Below are 24431 nucleotides of genomic sequence, written 5' to 3'. Positions count from 1 at the left end.
TTTTATCTTCTTTTGATAACTCAAATCATGGAGACAACTTTGGTTTGCAGTCATAGTTCTTGCGTATTTGGGGTTATACAAAAGGAAAACACTTTGGAAAATCTCAGACAAAAAATAATGGGACCGTTAAACAAATGTCACATCCAACTAGGAAATGGTCATTCAGTACGTAAAGTAAGAACATACTATTAGATCAAAATCAGTACTCCACACAAAATTTGGTGAGAGAGAATCAATTCTATTTCAATTTCACTCACAATCACAGCCTAGCATGAAAGAAACTAGTGATATTATTTGGTCGGAGTGCCCTTCTGAAAAATAAAAGAGGAAATTTGTAAGATAACAACAATATATTTTGTAAGAAAACAACTAAATCAAGTACTCCTTCGGTGGCTCTCTTACTTTTTAATTGTCAGTTTTTAATATTTTTATACGTATTAAAAACACTAAAAATATTGTTTTATTAAAAAAAATATATTATTTTTAATTTTTTATTAATTTATTTGATTTTTCTCTCTCCTTATAATTAATAAGGATGAGTTATCAAAATTACAATCAATAAATAACTAGGAGTAATCAAAATTACACTTCAAAATAAATAAACAAATTTCTAAAAAGTAATACTTAAAAAGTAGGAAACAGTATAAAACAATACACTTTCTAGTTTCTACTATTATTTATAATAGTGAAAATTTAGTTTTTACATTTAGTAAATAATTAATATATCTTAATTTAATAAACACTACATACATTATTTATTCAATAAATAAAAAATAAATTATATCCAAAAGAAGTATAAGAAATGTGATTCTCTCTCTCTATATATATATATAATGCATCAAGTTATCTTAGCAAATATATTTAAAATATAATAATAGAAAATTTGTATTCTTATATCTGGTTTTTTTAAAATTTCATTCCCGGGTACATAAGAAACCTTGAAACACAGTTTTATTCCTAAAAATCAGTATTTTGGTTGTGAGTGGTGAATAAAACATCTTTGATATTTTTAAAAATATTTTTATAGAATCCATTTTTAAAAATACAAAAAAAAAATCTATTTTTTTAAAGCTAATACAACCTGGCCCAATATTAACTTTAATAATTTGACTTTTGTAAGTATTTTGAGAGTGAGATAGATACAAACACATTTTTAATTTGAACTAAGCTCATACAACTATTGTACAAGAAAAGAACCCAAAAAGGGTATGCTCCAGGAGAGTCGGATATTAGGATGCGTGAATTTGGTTGAAGAAAGACATTCCAATTACCACTACTCTACAATTTAATCTAGCATATGCTTGATACTAATCTTCTCCTTTGCATGATTTACGTTTTTGGGAAATCACGAGCAAAGATGTTTCCTGAAACCAACAATATCAATCAACTTTAGGCACAAGACAGAGAATTAACGCCAAGATAAGCTGAAATCGGAGTGGTGTCAACGGCCAAACAGACAAAAGTCAGAAGAAATCCAAGACTAATTATAGTCAGGCTTCAAAGATGATATGTTTGCTTATAATCACAGTATTTGGTTCAACTGGTTAATATGCTTCAACACCCATGTTAGAAAACAAGAAAATGAATCTGATTATGGATGAAGTTAGTTTATAATCAAGATTAAAATAATTAAAAGTCCAGCACAAACCTTTGTTCCTGCTACGATGGCATTGTACAAAGGATGAGCAGCACATGACAAAACTTCTTCAGTTAAAGGAATGAATCTATTTTGATTCTTTTGTTTTGTCGAACTGGAAACTTCTGGTATATCCTCCCTATAAAGAAGAAAACTTGCCAACTAGTGAGAAAGAAAATTTTGGAACACATTTTGAGAACAAAATCCAGGCATATAAATGTACACTTGGTTAACTTGTGTGTTGTACTCTAGATTTCGCCATCTATAACAGTTGGAATGACTTACTTGTAATCCACGTGACAAGGTGAGCTGATACTCGGGTAGAAATCTAACATATGAAGGCCGCGATTAAACGGTGACCCTGCCAAATAGATCTGCACTAGGTTGACACAATCATTTTATGTATTGATAGAAATAAATAGAAACTGATTAACTTGCCAACATGACTAAATGTTATTTTGCAGAGAACTTAAAGATAAAGAAGGTCAATTACATTAATAAAGGTTTCTTACCGAACATGTCGATAACCATGAAGGTTTTCTTAAATCCATTTGATCAAGAGAAGCGTAGGAATCATTTCTAACAAAGAGTGAACAGTACAAAAATTAGTTAGATGTATTCCGCAAAGCCTTTTCAAAAATATCAACCAAGCAAATCTAGATGTGACAACTAACAAACTTACATCCAAGCTGGGGGTGGGCAATGAATATGTGTAACTTTAAAATTATTAATATCCAAAATGCCCGACCTACAATGATATTAAAGCAACAATTTAGCATGATGGATTAACATAGGCAAGGGTTTGGCGTAACTCATTCTTACAAAACAAGCTTGTAAGGTGAGGATTGCCCCCACTTATAAACACAACTAAGGTCAAATCTCTAAACAATGTGGGACTAAATCCACCCCTTCAAACCCAACACAATGAAGGTATTGGGGGCTACAATGAAGGCAAGCTAAATGCCGTAATTAAGGCGACTAGGGACGGACCGCAATTAAGGCGACAATTCCAACAATTATCAATTATTTTGACATGTAAAAATCAATAAAAAGCAAATAAATGTTTTGGATGTACTCAACCACTATTAAGTATTGACTTCAAAAGAGCATTGTTTAATGGTAGCCATCATCAACAATAAAAACAATATACAAGTCTCTTCTCACTGGATGAGATCAGCAGCACACATTAAATGATGCCATATACCTTGTGATGAATTAAATTCAAAGATGAAGTGCTTCTTCAAAAAAAAAAAGATAAATCAACCACCTCTAAATCTCTCTCAATGGTTGGCGTATAGTTTTTACTTATTTTCTATGCATTGGACTGTCACCTTACCTATTCAACAAGTATTCTCCACAAACACCCAAACTAGCTAAAGTTGAGACTATTATCTTCTCTACCATAAATGGTATTCAAACTTTCTCTAATAATAGTATTATTAATTCTTTTGTCTTATGTAACAACTCGTCCATCATAACAATCGCATCCCTGCAACACTAAAAATATTTTTGTATTAGTTCTTTACCATCCATCGTTTAGTCTCATGTGACATTACAGGACATATAATTGTTGGAAAATACTTTACTTTTTCAAGCTAGAATGGTATTTTTCTATCACACATAAAACATTTCTCTATTTCATCCATCATGATTGAATACTATGTTTGACCCCTCCCTCTATGTCCTTGCCATTTTGGATGATGGACTTATGGTGCTCAAAATGTTAGAATTGTGGTATTTTGTCTCCCAGTGTGTGTATCTCAAAGCTCTAATTTGTCTCTTAACTAAACTTGAATTCTATGTAGTCTGATTTGTTTCTACTTTGATGAAAACCATGTGCTTCCAAGGTTTTCTCTATATATCTTACTTCCACTTATTTTTTCTATGAACCCTCGAACTAAGACTATATCGTCTACATTCCACAATAAGCATATACCATGGACAAATTCTCTAAGATATGTTTCTGCAAGATCATCAAAAACATATATAAAAATATAAGGCTCAAAGTTGAGCCGTCGTGCAAGCCTATAGCTTGAAAAAAGAATATAAGCAACCAAACTCTTTTTCTCTAGAAACCTTCAAGAACCTATCTAGGTACTTTATCACAAGTCTTCTATAAATTGATGAAAATCATATTTAGATTTTCTTGATATCTTTCTGTCAGTCTTCTTAAAGAGCCTTGTGTATTTATGGGGTGCAAGTCCCACATAAAGTAGCTTGGAATGCTCAGTGAAGTATTAAAGTGGCTTGGCTCTTCCCAACTTGATAGCTAGCTCAGAAGGGAGAATTATCCAAATGCTTAAGTACTTATCAATTGGTAAGGAGTTGGTCGTTGGTGGCTTGAAAAAAAGTTACCTACAAAGGGGCTAACTGAAAAGGCTGAATAAAAGTGTTGTAGAGTGCAACCGTCGAGATGACAGTTCTCAAGGGTAGTGTTATGATATAGAATTGGGTATTATGGGGGTGATCAACAAGGTCCCAAATTGGGTAGTATAGGATACTCGTAAAATATTTAAGTAGCTTGGTTTTCTCACCATGATAACTAGGTTTTAAGGGAGGGTTCTTCATGAACTTAGATAGTTCTCATCTTCATGGAGAACATATAGCTTTCATTCTTGATTTCTCCAACATATAGCTTTCTCTCATGGCCTCTTATGTCATTATTTCCATCATAGAAACAAATTATTCCCAGATTCAACCTTCAAGAAAATATAAGGCCACTCAAAAGCAATTTATCATTAGTAAGTTATGCAATTGGCAATCTTACTTATAGACTATATTTAAAAGTTGTGAAGGAAAGAGAAGGGAGGGTATTGGGAGGAGGGGAGAAGAGGGAAATCCCTCACATGGATGGAAAAAGTCTATTTAGAGAGGAGGGGAAAGCTACCGACTAATATTCTCCTTCTTTAGTGAGTATCATAGAAAGAGGGAAAGGAGTTGAACAAACATTATATTGAAACCCTCTGAAACCCTCATCCAATTCATTTTTTAAGTACGCCCCCAAATTAAGGGGTTTTATTCTTTTACAGAGAAATATAGAACCCCCAAGCAAGGCGAGGGAGTATTCTCCTCATTCCTCCTCTCTTTTCCCTCAACCCTCTCCGCTCACCTACCAAACAAATTCTTAGTGCATATGAAATGATAGGAAATTCTCCTAGCTGAAGAAAGAAATCAGGCATGCAAGAAACACACTGAGCATAACCTTAAAATGATGTCCTGCATGATAGAGGGAAAGAAAACCAAATATATTTGCCAACCTACCAGCCGTCTGCTATATGGAATGCTAACTGATTTGGGAACGACGGATTAAGACCAATAGAGTGAATCTCCTTGGGAACAATTTCTGCTTGTGCCTACATAATAATAGGAATGAATGACTTAGCCTATAAATTCTTGTATGCAAAACAATATTGTTTCCTGGTGAAATCCAGACATTGTACTGCAAACAAAAAGCTTATTGCTGTTCAAATTAATACTTTTATTCACTCTATGGTTGTCAACCAGACACAACAAATATGGAAAATATATGATATACATATAGAGATATGAGATTTTTAATTGCATCAAAAACATAGATATGAGATTTTTAATTGCATCAAAAACATAGATATGAGATTTTTAAATGCATCAAAAGCATTTCCAGAAGTAATAACATCAATTTCAGCTGAGCACATGCTTAATTAATAGGCACAGAAAATTTTAAAAATTAATCTACAATGAAAAACATATAGGCATCACACAAGAAAGGAAGTACTTTTGTCCATAGATATCAACCACACCTTCAAGGATCCAATCTTCTCTAGTAATGTTGCCAACTTCACTGATGTTACTGGTGGATGGCATATCTAAAAAGCCAAATAAATCACCATAGGATTATTAAATATTGGAAGATATATCTTATAATAACATTTGTCCAAGTCATGTTTTGTTCAACAAAAGTATGCTGCAAGCATCAAGAGGTCACAACATTCAGCATCTATGTCTATTGATTACAATTCATAAATTCATATAATAGATATTAATGCAGACATATAATTTATTATATAATGATATTTTAATTCTGTGAAATTGGAATTTCGGCAATGTAATTTTAACTATATTGGCAGAGCATTGACCCATGTTAGCTATGCTAATATCAAACCTCTATCAGGCTAATTTATCCCCTTCAACTAAGAAGGTGCATGCCCCTCTATATTACCAGGTAAATTTATCCTAAATCAATTGAAAAGTGGAACGGGACAATTATATTGCCAATTTACAACATTAGAACATTGTTACTTTTCATTAGCATGCTGATAACATTTTAAAATGAAAAACACGCGAAGCTTCTGATTTACCAACAGGCAGAGACTAAGCCATTAACAAGTAGCCAGTTGAATGCAAATGCCTAAGATTCAGAAGGTTTGGCCCTTAGGCACCATGGCAGGAGGAGCAGATGCATTACAGAGGTAAATTTTGTCCAACTAGCCTTGACTCCTTACTTGTCTTTAGATTGTCTTTTTCATAACATATTAGCAAGAAAAAACACATAGTACAGAAATAACCTCTTTCTGACTTAGGAATGAAGTAGATGCTCTTCCACCACGTATATCCCACACATACACAATCCCATGCCTCCCAGCACCAAAAATAATCTGGAAAAGGTAGAATCACCCTTGTTCATAATTTCTCCATATATACCGTTGACCGAACACAATAAACAATATGTAGTCTTAAACTCGTTAAAACCAAAACCAGATGCAATTGCAATGGTTATGTTAGTGCAGTTCTTATTGAGGTGGACCAGGAACAGGAGCTGTTTGGCTAGAATGAAAAATTAAAATTACAAAAAATGGCTCAATTATATATTTTGTTTATATATTACTAATTTACATCACATAATATATGGCAAAATGATTACCTTGCAACTATTGAATTTGCATACTGCTCAGTTAGATCATTTAAGACTTCGACTGCCTAGAAAATCTGCTTTGGGTTCATAGATAATTAGAGGGAAATGCTAACTTGTGCCTTTAGGACGCATGTTAAGGAACTTAATATACAAATGTTGTCTTAAAAGTTGTGCCTTCAATTACTTCAAAATTTAAAAATGTTTTTTCAATATAAAATTTCTACTTTGGGATTGCTTAGCATGTGTCTTTAGGGCACAAGTTAGCATGACCCACATTAAATACTGCCAAGTCAACACCAGTTCCCTGATTAGTCATTCTGTCTATGGTTAACTATGTGAAGAACCCCTCAAATACAAAAGTCAAAACAAGAAACTAGAAAAGCTTTCATTGACTCAATCCAAGAAAAAATTAGCAATTCATTAGTTTTCTAAGAGAATTAAAAGATAACTTGATAGCCTACATAAATAATTCCTGACCTGATTTTCTGCATCTAATTGGATGCTGTTAAGGGTACCAAATGAAGCAGATGTAAGTTCGAGACAGGGCAGATTCTTCGCTCTTCTATCCCAAACATTAACCGTACCATGCGTATCAGAAGCAAATATCCTGTTAAATTTGCTAGCAGATTGAGAACAGCACAGTGAAATAAATAATGATGAATTCACGGAATAAAAATCATTATCAAGAGTAAAATCCTACTTAGACTCAGCTATCTGGTGCCATCCAGCAAGTTAATAGTCTAGTGAAAATACACAACAATATCTTGAAAAGGGAAGAGACGTGGGCCTTTCATTTGCTATCTTTGAGGAGATCCCCTGGATCCCACAAGGACTATGCGCTCACAAGGACACCTTAAAAACTTTTGAGTGAGCCTTTACTCACCGTTTAGATTTGGACATGTAATGTAAGTAAATAAGTATTAATCAACCTAACCTCTGCGATTTTATTTTTATAAATGTAGAAATGAAAACAATTTTTTTAAAAGGACAGATTGTTTTTGCACCCACACGTGAATAGTCTTTCAAGACTATTCATGATAAGCACCTTGCACTTTCTATTGAAGTTATAAATCTAGATGAATTTGGAAGAATGGGCTTGATAGAACTTGAGTATTATGGCAACGAAGTACCATATCGAGTTATATTGAATGCACGGTGGAGTGTTTAAGTAGGTAGCTCAGTTCTTCTCTAGGACAGCTAACTTTTGAGGGCTCACCAAGTGTGTGTGGATGCTTAACCAATAGTATCAGATCAGGTTGCCAATGCCTCATAAATGCTACCAACAGAGGGGCTGACCTAAAATAACACAGGTTAACTGCCGTATACGGCGTACGGCGCAGTTACATTATGATTTCGAAAGCTAATCCTTATTTCTCACTTTCTCCTTCCTATCCACTTTGTTTAATAAGCTCCCACTAAATTGAAACAAATTAGAATTCACAACTCAAACTCACCCCCATTTCCTTTCTCTTTTCTCCAAACTTACGTGTTGGAGAGTAGTTTGTCTTTGGATTCGCAGATCTCCCTGTGAGTTCCTTTATTATGGTAGACCCTATTTGAGTGGTTGCTAATGCTAACTTGGCGTCAGTATAATGCAGCTGTAAGGATGGGATCTTCCTCTTCTTTAGGATTGTATGAGTAGCCGCACTAGATATAACATGCATATCTTGTGTACACTTTGAAAACTAGATATAACATAAGTGTTACAGGCTATAGATAATGCATTTTTGGTTATTGACAGTGATCGATGTTTTGGAAAGCTAGACAACATTCAAAGATCTGCTTAATCTCCAGTTGCTTATTGTCAGGTGAATCATGTTGAGTAGCAAATGTGTCCGTCTTGCGACAATCAGTCACAACAAAAACAGTGGACAGGTATAGATCAACAGAAGCCTTTATATTAAATCTTTAGACATCTTAAATATAAGAACAAGTTGCATTGTTTTACAAATTCATCATTCCTGATAAGCAAAAGAAACAGCTCCTCAGAATTTAGGTTCACTAACCTTGAATTATTTGATGCAAAAGCAACATCAGATAGACCTTTGGGTATGTTGGATCCACTAACTGTGGCGGTATTTCTTGTACGTAACTCCTATATCATGCCATTTTAGTATGAAAACATTACTTAGCATTTTCTTACTGGGACTAGCATATATTTTAAAAACACTTGCACTTAGCGATTAGCATATCCCTCGAAATCAGAAAGATGAGGAATTTGTGATCATGTAAAAAGATAGACGTCCTATAATATTGAGGGATATTTAGTTTGTACTGTGTTTCTAGGTTCATTGTTTGGATAAGCACCTAGGATATGAGAATTGTATGGCATAGTTTTTGTCTGGTGCACCTTATTAGGTGTAATAGCTGTAAGATGTTACTTTAACAAAAAAAACAAAAATTTAGAAGACAGAACACCACTAAATAGTAATGGCATAATGCACTAAGAAAATGATATCAACCTGAATGTTATGGAGTAACAAGTATCAAAAGTAGAAACAAAATGTTTTGGCTAAAAAAAAAAGTTGTGGCATAATAATGTGTACAGAAGCTAGATTCTACAGGAAGTGCAATAAAAATATTATAAACGGAAACTTACTTCAATTGCTTCTGACATCATATATGCAACATCAAATATGAGTAGAACATTACGTTTCATAGAGGCACAGAGAACCTGAAAAGAAAAGGGCAAAGTTTAAATTGAAGGGAAAATGAAACGTTAATTTGTTTGGAAGAACAAAATAATTTCATGAATCATGAATTTGACAAATCGCATGTCTCGGTCTTGCACAAAATGCACAAGCACTTGTAGATGCCGTGGTTTCATAAAAATAATGTTGAAAAATATCAAAATAGCATCCTCCACAAAATAACGATGCAAAACTAGAAAGATAAACCGAAGTATATAATAATGTCGTTGATATTATTTAGATATAATAATTGATAGTACAATTTCACAATACAGTGCAGGTAAGAAGGTAATTTAATTAACTTTAAACCTCATTCTGGTCAAGAGGATTCCATTTGACAACATCAAGTCGGTGTTCGGGTGAGAGATGCAGTAAAAGTTTGCTCTGGTCTTCTTGCAAGCCTGCCATCACAAAAGAAATAAAATGTTAAGAATAAGAACCAAAATGGGAGCTCCCGGGTGCTTTTTTCTTACTCTCCCGTAGGCATGGTAAAAAAAAGTAGGAAAAATCCAAATCAGGAACATTTTCTCACAATTTTGAAAGAAAACTAAATTCTCATTTTTGAAACACAAAACAAACCGATGGATTAAAGTTCACATATCATTTGCTGCTTAAATACACAATTGAAAGCGCACTCAGGAAATAGGAACATTGCTCATGGAACACTTAATTCTAGACTAACTCCCCAAAAATCTGAGTCAATAGTTTTGGTCAAAACTCAAAAGATAAAGATTGAAATTAATACCACTGTGTGCCACTCTATCAATGAGTTTCACAGCGTTAACTAAAGGCAAACTTACAAGTTAATTTGTTTGTCCGGCAATAAAGAGCTTCAAAGTCATGAACTGTTAAGCAACCTGATTTTGTGACAGACGCCAAGTATATTCCCTAGAAAAAATTAAAAATAAGGTGGAAAAAAACGGTGAAACTGATCAGCTTTATCAAATTAGTGTATTCCTCACAGCGAGAAAAAAGATACTCACGCAAAAGCATTTTGGTGACTTAAGATAGACATGCATCCAAGAAATATAATGCATTCTTAAAAAGGTGTCGCAAATGAAAATAATCAGAGAATGAACATGCCTAAAACATGTGAAATTAGTATCACACTCATAAGTTAACCCAAACACGCTACAAACTTTTTCTATTATCATCTACCAATTGAATTACCTTGTTATCAAAGTCTACAGAAGTTACACCGTTCCTGTTAACAAACAAATGTGAGACGTTTGTAAAGAGAGTTCACTAGAAACATGGAAAATTATACAATATTAACAGAACATTAGATGCCCAAGAGTTCATGTCATTGCTAACTACTACCTTGATTCTTTTCCTAAGAAGAATAAACAAATCAGCTACACACATTTCTGTTTTACAATATTGTCATAAACTAGAAAGTGTGGAGTAATATCCTTAAGTTATACCAATATCAAGTTGGTTAAAATATCAATCTTCATGTAGCTGATTAGGTTTTATTGATTACATGATCGTAATAATGAATTTGTGTAAATAGGTGTGTTGCTTTTACATAGTTGTCCCTACAATTAATGATATAATAATACAGAAAATCCAATTTGTGTTTCTCAATTATACATTGTTGTAAAGAAATCATTAATGCATGTCAAAGTTTGAAGAGAGTCTTTAGTCTTATATTAAAGGACAACAAATATAAAAACTGGGTCTTATAATTAGAGACAAGCAGTTGTTATTTCTATTTTCTCAAACTTGATTTTAACCACCGCCATAGTCACTTCCATCATCACTACCACTACAAACACATCATCTCTACTGCATCACTATCATTGACAGCACAACTACCCGATATATGGTAGGTAAAACAAGTTTACTCAATATGCTTCCATCTAACTTAAATTGAGAAAGGACAACTTAGCCTGTTCTAAAAATAAGTTAGTAAAGCAAACAAACCTATTGTATAGTGGGATGATAGACTAGCACACATAAAGAAAAAGGGTGTTACAAAGTGCTCAAAGCATCTTCTTGAGACTGGCCCAAAATATTGTCCAAACAAGGTGAAATTTAGGAAATAAAAAGGAGCTGAGCTCCCCTCTCCGATTCATGTGCCATCGTGCACTGATACGAGAGCTTGGCTGCTCTGTTGCTTTCTGCATCAGATATTCTGGCCCAGCAGTTTGTTTTAATACTGTGTGATAGACTTGGCAGCAACAGAACTAAACTGTTTTTAAAAACATTGGTTTTGATCATTTAGTGGTAGCAAATTTGGCATTTACGAATTATATACTCCTCTTCCAGATAGATTGTCTATTCAATTAATCTAAAAAACAAACTTTTTCTTCTTCCAGATACATGATTTATTCAATGAATATAAAAAACAAACTTTTTCTTATAAATAGGACCAGAGATAGTATTACATAAAATGGAAAAGCAAATCAAAACATTTACCTTCTTCTATATAAAGGATTGCCCTCAATACTTGCCTCTGCGAGCACTCGATTAATCTGCATCACAAGCCCCAAAATAACACATCAAACAAAATCAATTTAAGTGAACTATACACTAAATAATCATATCATACATTAGAGCAGCAAAGTGTCGCATCATCCATGCTATACAAATGCGGAAAAGATCCAACCTGCACATAATTTGATAATACCATTAAAATTACAGTAAACCAATCAAACCCTAACTACCATAAAAACCAAACCCAGACAAACCTCAGAATAGGAACGCATAAGCAAGCTCATCATTTCATGACGATAATTCGCCTCAAATTTCCCATTCAGTTCAACTAAACTCTTCCTCCAACGAAACCTCCAGTTGAAACATACACAAACCTCAACACCATTGCAATTTCATAAATAAAATACAAAATTAAAAACACATTTACCTAAGAGGAACTTTAATCCGTCATCTACAGTTACATAAAGAAAATACATAATTTAAAACACATTTACCTAAGAGGAACTTTAATCCGTTCTCTACAAGGCTTTTTTGTTACCAGATATTTCTCCATTTTTACGCGCTCTCTGCAAATACAAGTTTAACAAAACAGCAAAGCCAAGAGACATTTTCAACCAAAGAGAACTTTTCTAGAACAGCGTTATAATTTTCCCGCCAATTTATTGGGCCGCAAAACTAATTAGATTGGGCCTCGGCGATTAAACACGGCCCATTTGACAAAAATTATAATTAGTATTAAATACTTATAGTTGAAAATAATCGAATTAACGCAATAAACAAATAATAACAAAGCCAGATATAATGAAACAAGTTATTTCATTTGATTAATACTGATAGCAAGATGCGATTACATATAGATGACGAAACCCTAAACGTGAAATATTAAACTGAATTACATTAATAACCCTAAGCCCTCTCGCCTCTGATCCTACGAGCAAGCTGAATGTCCTTAGGCATAATGGTAACTCTCTTGGCGTGAATGGCACAGAGGTTAGTATCCTCGAACAAACCAACCAAGTAAGCCTCGGCGGCTTCTTGAAGAGCGGAAACAGCGCTGCTCTGGAAGCGGAGATCAGTCTTGAAGTCCTGAGCGATTTCCCTTACAAGTCTCTGGAATGGAAGCTTCCTGATGAGAAGCTCGGTACTCTTCTGGTACTTGCGGATTTCTCTAAGAGCGACGGTTCCGGGCCTGAAACGGTGAGGCTTCTTAACTCCTCCGGTGGCAGGAGCTGACTTGCGAGCAGCTTTAGTGGCTAGCTGCTTCCTTGGGGCTTTTCCTCCGGTGGATTTCCTGGCGGTTTGCTTGGTACGAGCCATTGAAATTGAAAATTGAAAATTGAAAATCGAAAATTGATAAGAGCTTGAATTGTTTTTGCTTGATGAAATGTTAATGTAAGGGGAGGTGTATATATAAGGTGTAGAAATTTGTAAAAAGGTGGGGCGGGAGGTTTGAAATGTTTTTTTTTAAATTTGTGTAGTTTTGTTGAATTTTATTGATGTGCTATTGTGACCGTGGATGAGAATCTTAATCGACGGATGTAGTATCTAGTTAACTGATGGCACGGATTGTGATCCGTGTGACACTATGAAAGAACAAATATAGCTATCCCGGATAAGTTTATAGATGTAGTTTTTTCTATAAAAAAATAATAGAATAAAAATAAAAATAAATAAAGTATTTTTTAATAGAGTAAGTGAAAGAGGAGATGTTGAATTCTTTTAATCGGGAAATTATATAATTTAATATTAATTTTATTATTAAAGATATGATCAAAAGTTTTGATGAGATAAAATAACTTTTTAGAATTAATAGTAGACAGAGAAATAACTTATATCAATTGTCTTTTGGGGATTTTTATTTTTAAGTTTTAAATAAATTTTTATAATTAGTAGTAGATAAAGAAGTAGTTTATATCAATTCTCCTTTGAGATTTTTATTTTCTAAGTTTTAAAATTGGATAAGTAACAAAATATGTATTTCTTATTTTTTTAACTAGTAAAGTATTACAAGTACTAAAACGCTCATCCACGAGAGAAGCATGTTCTTCCTTCAAAAAATTTAAAGTACTATTAAGATCATTTATTTATTTTTTCAAGTTTTAAAATAAATTTTTTTAAGGAGAATTTTTCTTAAAACCATCTAGAGCATCTGCATGCATCTAGTATTTATCTATTAAAAGATTATGCTTTGTAGTTTACCATTAAACCCTTTTTAATCCTTTTTTTTAATTAGAGGGTTATTTCGATCTAAACATACTTAATTTAGTTTTTCAATTTCATGCAAAACTTAAAAGGATCTTTTCAACTTTAAAAATCAAATCCACATTTCACTCTACTCCATGCATAGAGTACTCAAAAGGCACTTTGATGAAATATTAAAAGACATTCCAAATATTCAAAAAAAATTCTCTCCATTGCCCCACCATCGTCCCCTACGCCACCGTCAGAACTAACTCCAACGCCGGTGCAGCTTTTGTTTCGTTCTAGTCTTCACTTTGCCACATCCGTCCCTAACTCCACCGTCGTTGCAGGTTCCGCCCTATTCTGTACAGCACGGGGAGAAGTTTTCCACTTTCGTTGCAAGAAGGTGATTTTTACTCTTTGTTCCATCGGTTTTGTTATATCTTTGTTCAACCGGTCGCAGTTTGTGTTCAATCTTTGATTGTTACTCTTTGTTGTTGTTCAAAATTTGCATATTCATTACGTTAAGAGTTGTTTAATATTTTTTTTGTGGAAAACTCATGCTCAAAGATGTCATGGTTGTTCATAAACGTGATTGTTATTATTGCCTTCCTTCTTTGTTTGCTCAAGGTTGAACTTCATATGGATTTATATTGTGGATTATACCTTCTATTTGTTCAAAGTTGTTCAAAAGTTGTTTTTGGAAACACGAACATTTCAGATCTGCCATTGATGTTCATATACTTCTGACTTTGGAAAACATGATGTTTGCTTAAAATATTTTCAATGTTCATGAAAATATCTCATATAATTCATATTATTACTGGTATCTGGAAGATGACAACATATGAGTTCAAAAGCATTTCACTGTTTGGAAAATCCATTAAATTTTGTTGAATGTTGTTCAATCTTTATTGTTGTTTCAGGTTATCATACTAAGCAAATGGCACGCCCAATTAAAAATGTTAGGGATATCAATGATTCCAAAGATTTGTGGAAGATTGTTGTTAGGATTAGAGATTTGTGGTCTGTCAAAAGTGTCTCTAACGAGGAGCATTTTAAAATGGTTTTAGTTTATGCAAAGGTATGATGATATCTCACTTTACAAACAAAATATATGTAGTTCTTTATTAATTGAAGTTCGTCTTTGTATCTCATGAGTGTTATTTATATTTGAATTTTTAGTGCGACATGATTCAAGTAATTATACCATCACATTTTGTTTCAAAGCACAAGTCTACACTTATAGTTGGAAATACATATATCATGCAGAATTTCAAAGTTGTCAATAATGATTTCTCATTTAAAGCAACCACTCATTGTTTCAAGTTAACTTTTATGGTGCAACTTTTGCAAAAGTTATTGATTTGCCTGACATACCGCTAAACCATTTAAAATTGATTAGTTTGACACCCATCATTGCAGGGAGGTGCCAACCTGATTTCTTAATTGGTAATTTAATCATATAACTTTGTTGTTTTCATATTTAATCCTTTAAATTTATGTTTCTTACATTAGTAATTTTATTTTATTTAGATGTCATTGGAGGAGTAACTGAGATCATTCAGACTCAAATGAATGTTGAGAACAACAAAAACAAAGTTGTCTTTGCTATCACTAATATGAGGTATTTTCTTATTATTCTCAATTAGGAATTGTTCTAACTATAAATTTACCTTATTGAATGTTTGTTGGATTCTTTTACTGCAGTAAGTCTTTGGTTCAATGTACTTTTTTGGATGAGCTTGCATCACAATTCTACAATTACTACAACAGTAACAAGGATGTTGATAATGTTATTATACTATTGCAAAATGCAAAAATCAAGGGAGCTCAAGGTATTGATGTTGGCTATTTGTAAAACCCTATAGTAAATAGATTTTTTCACTTATTTTCCAATATATATAAACTCTCTTAATCTAATGTACAAATATATATGAGATTTTCCCTTGAATGTATCCAACGCATAGAATGGCACCAAGATAACTACCAATAATGTCAATGTACTTTAGATTAAGAAGTTAAAAGAAAGGTGGTCGCATTTTTGTATATTTATTATCTTATATGTTATATTAATGTTAAATCTTCATTTATGTATGACATTCGTGTTTGTCTTTATAAATCTCAGCCTTCAAGGGGAAATTCATTTATTATTTATGTCAAACATGCAACTTGACATGACTTAAAACTCACAATATCGAGACATTGCTAAGTTTTTATGGAAAGTTGAAAATCTAAGCCTTGCAAAAATCAACAATCTTCAGAATGTAAGTATATGTTTTCCCATCGATACATTATCCTTCAGTTTTGTTTTTTCACAATATGTTCTATTGCATCATACTAGGAGACAACCTGTGCAACTGTTAGCATGTTAGAAAAATTTGAGGTTGGTTAATCTATGTGGTATTATGATGGTTGTGGTGAGTGTACCAGAAGTGTTGCCCTTAAAGATGGACAGTTGAAGTGTTTTGCCAATCATGAAACTGTTGAACTCATCCCAAGGTGTCTTTTTGAACTGAATGATTATTAGTATTCATAGTATGAAATATTATGTCATGTTTGAAAATTGATTTTGTATACCAAATTTGTTATAGATACAAACTTGAAGTTCTGAGCGTGGATGACAAATTCAGGGCAAAGTTTATTTTTTGGGACAACAATTGTGTCATGCTGGTGGGAAAATCTGCCCTTAAGCTGAATAGGCAATTGATTGAGATATTTACATCTCTTAGTTCAAAACATATTCTTTATATCTGAATTGTTAGCAAAGTTTTTTATGATTTCAGTTTAGTTAAGATAACCCCATTGAATTTCCTTATCCACTTGATGCAATTTTGAAGAAAGAGTTGGCAATTATAGATGTTTTCAACTAAAGTATGGGAGATTGTTTGTTGTTGGATTCAGATATAATGAAGAATCGCGTAAGAAAATAAGGGACAATCTTAAGTTGGATGAGGTAATGTTAATGCAAATCCTTAGGTGAAACATACCAATTATCAAATTATGAAAACAAATCAATACTTATAGTCGGTTTTTACTTTTTTTTCTTCCTTTTCAACATACATCAAAACTTCAAATTTCTGAACCCTTGTCGCAGGATGAACTTCTTGTTAGAAAATTAAATTAATAAATAACCATAGACATACATGCTTAAGATATTATGACATATATTTTATGCATAATCAAAATAGTCATACAAGCATGTATAAAATTACAGGATCGACAAGATGACCATTGGGAATACTTGGATCCATGGAGAAAGGTCTTTTGACAGTAATCCTGAAACACAAAAGGGTTTTGACGATTTATTTGGTTCTTCCTCAACATGTACCTTAATGCCTTGAATTCTCTTAAGATAGGGAGAAGAATTTGTTTGCTTGTGTACGGTATATTGGGGATCATAGCCTATATATAGTGTGATGGCCAATTAGGATTTTCATTATTCTCAAATGGGTTATCCTGACATCCACTCATATTTGAGTTCATATCTAATATTTAATTAATTAATTAGTTAAATAATTTCTAAATGAAATCTAATCAGTCTTTTAACTGTATTTGATCACTTAATTATTTAAGGGACTTAATTGATAAAATAACTAATATAATTAAGAAAATGGGAAAGAATGAGATTGAGGTTTTTTATTATTGTACTCACCAAGGATTGAGGCCCTTGTACATATGTATCATTCATCGGGGGATGAAGAATCAAAGCTCCGTATTTTGAAGTAGAAAATGTTTGTGTGTTGGTTGATTTTACCTTGAAAAGGGGTTTTCAGTGTGATGTTCTAAGGTGCGAAAATGAGTTTGATGGGTTGATGTTGATTTTAGGGTTTATGAAAAGATTATTTGTGATTAGATTGCACTAAAGACTATGGGCTGAGGCGAATATTTTAGATAAACAAGTCAAGCGTCTTGTGTCCAAAATAATCAAAGTAAGGGTATGAGAGCTTCATACTTACTCGTTCCTCACCACTTAAGGCTTGTGGCGCACAATACTAATCATATTTTTATTGTATTTTTGGATTTGATTAAGAAAATTTAGCTTGACGTTGAATTAAGGGTTTATTGATTTTGATTTTGAAATGGTGGCGTACATGGATATTTATAAAGTAATCAAAACAAGAAATAAAGGGTCTCGTTGTAAGATATCCCAAGAGAAAGCCTTGTGTGTATATAGTGACATATGCTAACAAGTGGATAATGGGCTTACAAAACTTGTCTCCCTAGGGTAGTGTCATGATGTCATTCTTACAATAAAAGATTGCAAGTTACAAATGAAAATCCAAGTTAGGGCAAAGTTTCAAGAGATAGGGCAAGGTCCATATGTAAGGGTCCTAATAAAATCCTCTAAGCCCAACAGTTGGTCACAGATGAATGTGTAGGATAATAGCGATCCAAAATGCAACGGAAATAAAAAAAAGTTCTTCTTTAGTGATCCTTACGAATGGGCATGATCAGTGATAGAATCGTTACCTCTTGTGGCGATTGAAACCTTGGATGCAGATCTAAGGAGTGATCATGAATGTTGAATGGTAACAACACCTCTACTCAGTCCACACGAACAAATTCATTCAATCTCAGCGCTAGATGCTACAAATGAAGGCTTTGAGTAAGAGAGAGAGAGAGAGACAAAATTTCAACTGCACCAATGCTTCTGCATAAGGGGTCTATTTATAGAATCACCTGTGTGGGCTGCAAGCTAAAAAGCCCATTTAACCGTATGTGGCCCATATCTTATGATATGCCAAAATCACTTAAATGTGTGGTACCTTACCATATTTCGTATTCTACTTAAGTATATCGTACCTTACGATGTTCTACAATTCACTTAAGTGCATCGTACCTTACGGTGTTCCTTATTTACTATATCTCTCATCAATCCGTCCTTTTGTGTGTGACCCTGTAGGCTTTTCGCGACATTAGCAATTATATTAAATCACGTATTTAACATAATAAACAGTGAGTGGTATCTAGCAACACATCACTACTACCCAAGGCACGAAAATGTCATGTGATCTGACAAATCCTTTTGTGATAATACTTATGTGTATAATTACCCTTTTTGCCCTTATGTATATATTGAACACAAGGCATAGACCGTGTCATCCTTGTCCAATTCAATATTGGGCCCTTAGACATTTATCCTGTTACGCAGGATGGGCAAATTCCATCTAGGTCACTTATGTCCCTCAGCATGCTTCGTGGAGTACCCATCAATTGTCTTTATGGTCATCTAGTTACGGACAATGTTTGATCAGCAATAAGGCACTTGACTATACATCTAGGGTCCATAGTGGTTTCAGGTCGAATGGCGGTATACACTAATATCACCATGAGAATAACTTATGACATTTTGCATAACATTCTATATAGTATTCTCATAGCGGGTCAATCCAGTATAAATATTACTCTTAATATTCATACATATGTTTAAGACTTGATAACTCCTTATCCATGATCCATGAGATGTGATCATCAGTCTATATACATAATAGCCTTAATGCTTTAATGTTATCCCACTTTACAATAAAGCTCGACTATGAATACTTTAAGAATAGTGTCCTTATGTTTAATGGGATCTCATGATTAAGTCACACTTGATACATTAAACGGACTAGTTATTCTAGGGACTTTATTAAACGAACATAATAAAGAAAAAACCTTTTATTATTAATAAATAATTCGATACAAGTACCAAAAGTATTGGCCTTTATGAATTACACCAACAATCTCCCACTAGCACTAGAGCCAACCAGGCATTCCCCTAATGCTCGTAGATCTAGTATGGTCATCATACTTCTGTTGCGCAAGAGGCTTTGTCAATGGGTCAGCAATATTGTCAAGTGTAGGTACTCTGCATATTTTCACATCTCCTCTATCTATTATCTCTCGAATGAGGTGATAACGCCTAAATATGTGTTTGGATCGTTGGTGAGATCTAGGCTCTTTAGCTTGTGCGATAACACCATTGTTATCACAATAGAGACCAATGGGATCCACAATGCTAGGAACTGTGCCAAGTTCACTAATGAACTTTTTGATCCAAACAACTTTCTTTGCTGAACTTTAGGCAACAATATACTCGACCTCGGTTGTAGAATCATCAACTGTATCTTGCTTTGAACTTTTCCAGCTCATAGCCACCGTTTAAGCAAAACATATAACCAGATTGTGATCTAAAGTCATCCTTATCTGTCTGGAAGCTAGCATCGGTGTATCCAATTACAGCATGCTCTTCCTGACCTCTATATATCAAGAATGGGTCCTTAGTCCTTCTCAAATACTTAAGGATATTCTTGACAGCTACCCAATGAGCATCACCGGGATCAGATTGGTACCTACTCACTGCACTTAAAGCATACGAGACATCTGGTCGAGTACATTGCTGACACTGAAATTCACCGTATTTTCGACTCCGATTTCGCATGCATTTTAGTTGTTTCATTGTTATTTTGTTATGTTATTACTATGTTTTTCTTTATTTTCAGGTTTTCAGTCTAATCGGAGCCCCGATCGAGAAAAGGAGTGAAAATGAGCTAAAAAGCCTAAAAATCAACATTTTACACTTGTGGCTCCCACTGTGGCTGGCGCCATGTGTCCAGCCATGACGTGTCCCAGTTCTAAATTCTCCTCAACTGCCACATCTCCCATTATCTCCACTTGGGCGCCACAATTTCCTCTTGTGGCGGGCGCCACAAGAACAATATGTTTCCCTCCCATTTTCAAACTGAGGGGCATCCTTGTCATTTCCATTATTTTCCTTGCTTATAAATATAGCCTTGATTCCATTTGTTTCATCATCCAAACTTAGTTACAACTAGGCATATATCAGTATTGTGTAAAAGTGGTAATCGTTTCACATCGGAGTGTTGCCACACTGTGTAATCGAGTCTGTAATCGAGTTTGGAGCACTTTGGAAGGAAGTTAATCCTGCCGCCATTTTTATATCTGTTACGCACTTTATTCGACCCTCCAATTGGAGCAGGTTTTATTGCTTTACCTTTGTCTACTTTACTTTCCCGCACTCTCACTTTACTTTATTTATTTCCCGCACTGCCTTTACTTTGTTTACTTTCCCACACTCGCACTACTTTTATTTATTTCCCGCACTGCCTTTACTTTGTTTACTTTCCCGCACTCGCACTACTTTTATTTATTTCCTGCACTGCCTTTACTTTGTTTACTTTCGCGCACTGCACTATTTTTATTTACTTCTTGCACCGCACTACTTTTATTTAATTTCCCACACTCACACTACTTTTATTTAAATTAAAATGCATCTTTACTTTACCATGTCTAGCTAAACCTATAAAGGTTAGAATGTAAGGATCGTAATTGAACCGATAATCCGTGCAATTGTTCGTAGAAACACTTAAGGGCTATTTTAACTTTCAACTTAAGTTTTCCCGCACTTAATTTCCGTTGGGTAAGATCGAAAGTCGTCCGACGTCTGTTTAAACTTAGTTGTTTTTAACTATTTCAAATACAGCAAAAGCGCTTTGTTTAGTTCATTAGGAGTTTTTAACTTAAAAAGAAAAGTGATTTTAAAACTATATTCGGACGCGTTTATAAGTTTAGAGTCTGGTTCGTGAGAACCTCTTTTGGTTAAGAAATCCAGGTCAAAATACTTTTCAACTTAGTCAAGACACTATATTTCTTAAAAATAGGTTTACTACTCTAACGCAATGCGCGCCTTTTTATAAGTGACAATAAGAGGGTTTGATTAGGGAGTACAACTCGGTTCTGAATACGCGAAAGCGACAGTTCCCGTTAAATTGGTTCTTTTCAAAGTAGAAAACACTGCCCATAAGTAATTCTATTAGCAAGTACTTGGATTATTAATTGATTATGTAAATTACATTCGAACCTGTCTTTATTAATTTAATTTAATTTAATACTTTATTTTTCATTGTGCACTCTTAAAAACCCTGTTTCGATTACCTTAGATAAACACCATAACAATAGATAACGATAGATTGACATTTGGTCTCTGTGGATTCGACAATCTTTTATATTACCCTGACGCGTTCGTACACTTGCGAAAAATAACGCATCAAGTTTTTGGCGTCGTTGCCGGGGACCAATTTCGTCAAATTGCGTACCCTGTTGTTATATCGTTTAGACTTAGGTTGTTACCTGCCAGTCAATGCGAAGGACTCGCAGCACCGGAAGCTTAGTAGATCCTCTGGCGAAACCTGAACGTTACGCTCGCACACGTTTATTTTTCCATAGAATTAGGAGAGCTATGGCCGAATATCAAAATCAAAAACCTCTTAAGGACTTCGCCCAACCATCCAATGAAGAACCTAGTTCTAGTATAGTAAACCCAACCATCCCAGCTAATAATTTCGAACTTAAACCCTCCCTGTTGCAACTAGTGCAACAGAGACAGTTCGCAGGTCTCGCTACTGAGAACCCAAACCAACATTTAAAAATCTTTCTCCAATTAGCAGACACTTTTTAAACCAATGGAGCATCTCCTGAGACAATCCGTTTAAGATTATTCCCTTTCTCCCTCAGAGATAAAGCCCTATCATGGTTAGATTCTCTTTCACCCAATTCCATAACAACTTGGGATAACCTTAGAAAAGTATTCCTTGCTAGATACTTTCCCCCAAGTAAGACCACCGTTCTTCGAAACCAAATAACCAGATTTACCCAGAATCAAGGAGGATCGTTGTTCGAAGCTTGGGAGAGATATAAAGAGCTGTTAAGAGCATGACCACATCATGGTTTAGAAAATTGGTCAATCATTTAGACCTTCTATAATGGACTTCATTATAACACTAAAATAACCATCGACGCTGCCGCGGGCGGTGCACTGATGAACAAACCTTATCCTGAAGCTAGTGCCCTCATCGAAGATATGGCTCAAAACCATCAATCATGGGGAGTCGAACGAGCGACAATTGAGAAGAAGGAAGCCCAAGGAGGAGTACATGAGTTAAGCTCTATAGACATTATGCAAGCTAAAATGGACGCGTTGGCCCTCAAGGTTGAGCATATGTGCATAAACCCGAATACTACAGCTGTAGTTTCGTCGGATTGTGAGATATGTGGAACCAAAGGACACCAATCTGCAGAATGCAGTCTCTTAAACGAAACCAACTCTGAGCAAGTGAACTACGCCCAAGGGAACCCATATTCGAATACCTACAACCCTGGATGGAGGAATCACCCGAACTTCTCCTATAAGAACAATAACTCTATCCAAAATACTGCACCTCCGAGACCAGGTTACCAAGCCCCAAGACCAAATCAACATATGCAACCTGTGCCACCAAAGTCGAGCCTTGAGAAAATTATGGAAAATTTTATCACTGCTCAAACCCAACAAAACAAAGAGTTCATGAACCAGAACATTCACGTTAACAAACTGATTACCCAGTTAGGAACCAAGGTTGACCAAATAGTTACTCACACTAAGATGCTTGAAACTCAGATCTCTCAGGTAGCTTTAAACCAAGCCCCCCAGACTACACCTGGAGGACAGTTCCCTGGACAACCTCAACAGAATCCGAGAGGACAAGCCAATGTCATTACCCTACAAAGTGGGACTGCTTATGATGAGCCATCTAACCCAAGATTGAGTGAACTCAAAACTTCTAAGGAATATACCGAGCCCACGGACGAAGTAAAGGAACCAAAGGAATCTGAAAAACAGGAAGGTCAAGAAAAAGGAGAAGAACCTAAAGACAAAACCTATGTACCACCCCTGCCATACAAACCACCGATACCATATCCGCAAAGACTAAAACAAACCCAAATCGATAACCAGTATCAGAAATTCATTAAGGTTATAGAAAAACTTCACGTAGAAATCCCTTTCACAAAAGCCATCACCCAAATACCTTCTTATGCAAAGTTTCTCAAAGATATCCTTACCAACAAACGTAGACTCGACGATTCGAAGCCCTTGGAATGCAATTCTATTTCCGAGAATAAGTTAGCCAAAAAAGATAAAGATCCTGGAAATTTCTCCATTCCTTGTCTTTTGGGAAGTCATGTCATCGAAAAAGCTTTTATAGACTTAGGAGCTAGTGTGAGCTTAATGCCTTTAACAGTTTGTGAGAGGTTAAACTTAGGAGAATTACAGCCTACTAAGATGTCACTTCAATTAGCCGATAGATCTGTTAAGTATCCGATAGGCATATTAGAAGATGTCCCTGTTAGGATAGGTCAGTTATTTATCCCTACTGATTTTGTTGTCATGGACATCAAAGAGGATAATGATATACCAATCCTTCTAGGTAGACCATTCTTATCAACTGCAGGAGCCATAATAGATGTCAAAAGAGGAAAGTTGACCTTTGAGGTAGGTGACGAGAAGATAGAATTTATACTTTCGAAATTTCTTACGGCACCTGTGATGGGAGACGCATGTTATGCCATAGATATCATTGATGAATGCGTTAGGGAAATAGAACAAGAAGAAATCATAAAAACAATTAAGTTGCCATCAACTCTCATACTAGAAGATGATAACTTTAGGAAGCCCTACATCAATGATAACCTTTACGAATGTTTATCCCTTACCCCAGATCATATGCCATGCCCTAAGAAACCAACCTTAGAACTTAAGGAACTGCCTAAG

At 34.5% G+C, this 24431-nt stretch overlaps 2 protein-coding genes and 1 non-coding gene across 6 annotated transcripts; all 3 read right to left on the bottom strand.

Annotated features, from left to right (window-relative positions):
- Nucleotides 1–1082: 1082 nt before the first annotated feature.
- On the bottom strand, nt 1083–12419 carry LOC127108374 (uncharacterized). 4 transcript variants are annotated; one of them, XM_051045837.1, is made up of 18 exons: nt 12151–12318; nt 11911–12007; nt 11772–11828; nt 11639–11694; nt 10388–10421; nt 10018–10105; nt 9527–9618; nt 9127–9201; nt 8534–8622; nt 7005–7134; nt 6181–6270; nt 5416–5481; nt 4898–4989; nt 2319–2384; nt 2149–2215; nt 1922–2010; nt 1649–1775; nt 1083–1364 (listed from the first exon to the last, which is right to left on the bottom strand). In XM_051045837.1, exons 1-18 carry the CDS (start codon nt 12207–12209, stop codon nt 1308–1310), a joined length of 1431 nt encoding a protein of 476 aa, XP_050901794.1. In that variant the 5' UTR covers nt 12210–12318; the 3' UTR covers nt 1083–1307. The 4 variants fall into 4 exon arrangements, 3 of the variants coding, with proteins under 3 accessions (XP_050901794.1, XP_050901796.1, XP_050901795.1); XM_051045839.1 differs by lacking the exon at nt 12151–12318 and adding an exon at nt 12084–12128; XR_007796032.1 differs by having other exon boundaries at nt 1270–1364; nt 1922–1997; nt 12151–12419.
- A 36-nt stretch (nt 12420–12455) lies between these two features.
- LOC127108375 (histone H3.2) lies at nt 12456–13093 on the bottom strand. Its single transcript, XM_051045840.1, has one exon. It carries the CDS (start codon nt 12971–12973, stop codon nt 12563–12565), a length of 411 nt encoding a protein of 136 aa, XP_050901797.1. The 5' UTR covers nt 12974–13093; the 3' UTR covers nt 12456–12562.
- A 9373-nt stretch (nt 13094–22466) lies between these two features.
- On the bottom strand, nt 22467–22573 carry LOC127109251 (small nucleolar RNA R71). The gene has a single exon (XR_007796581.1). It is a non-coding gene; the product is annotated as a small nucleolar RNA R71 (small nucleolar RNA).
- Between the last annotated feature and the right edge of the window lie 1858 nt (nt 22574–24431).

Source organism: Lathyrus oleraceus, chromosome 7 (genome assembly GCF_024323335.1).
Source record: "Lathyrus oleraceus cultivar Zhongwan6 chromosome 7, CAAS_Psat_ZW6_1.0, whole genome shotgun sequence".
Classification (NCBI taxonomy): Eukaryota; Viridiplantae; Streptophyta; class Magnoliopsida; order Fabales; family Fabaceae; genus Lathyrus; species Lathyrus oleraceus.
Note: the sequence above shows the minus strand (reverse complement) of the source record. Positions and strands in the feature narration are given on the sequence as shown.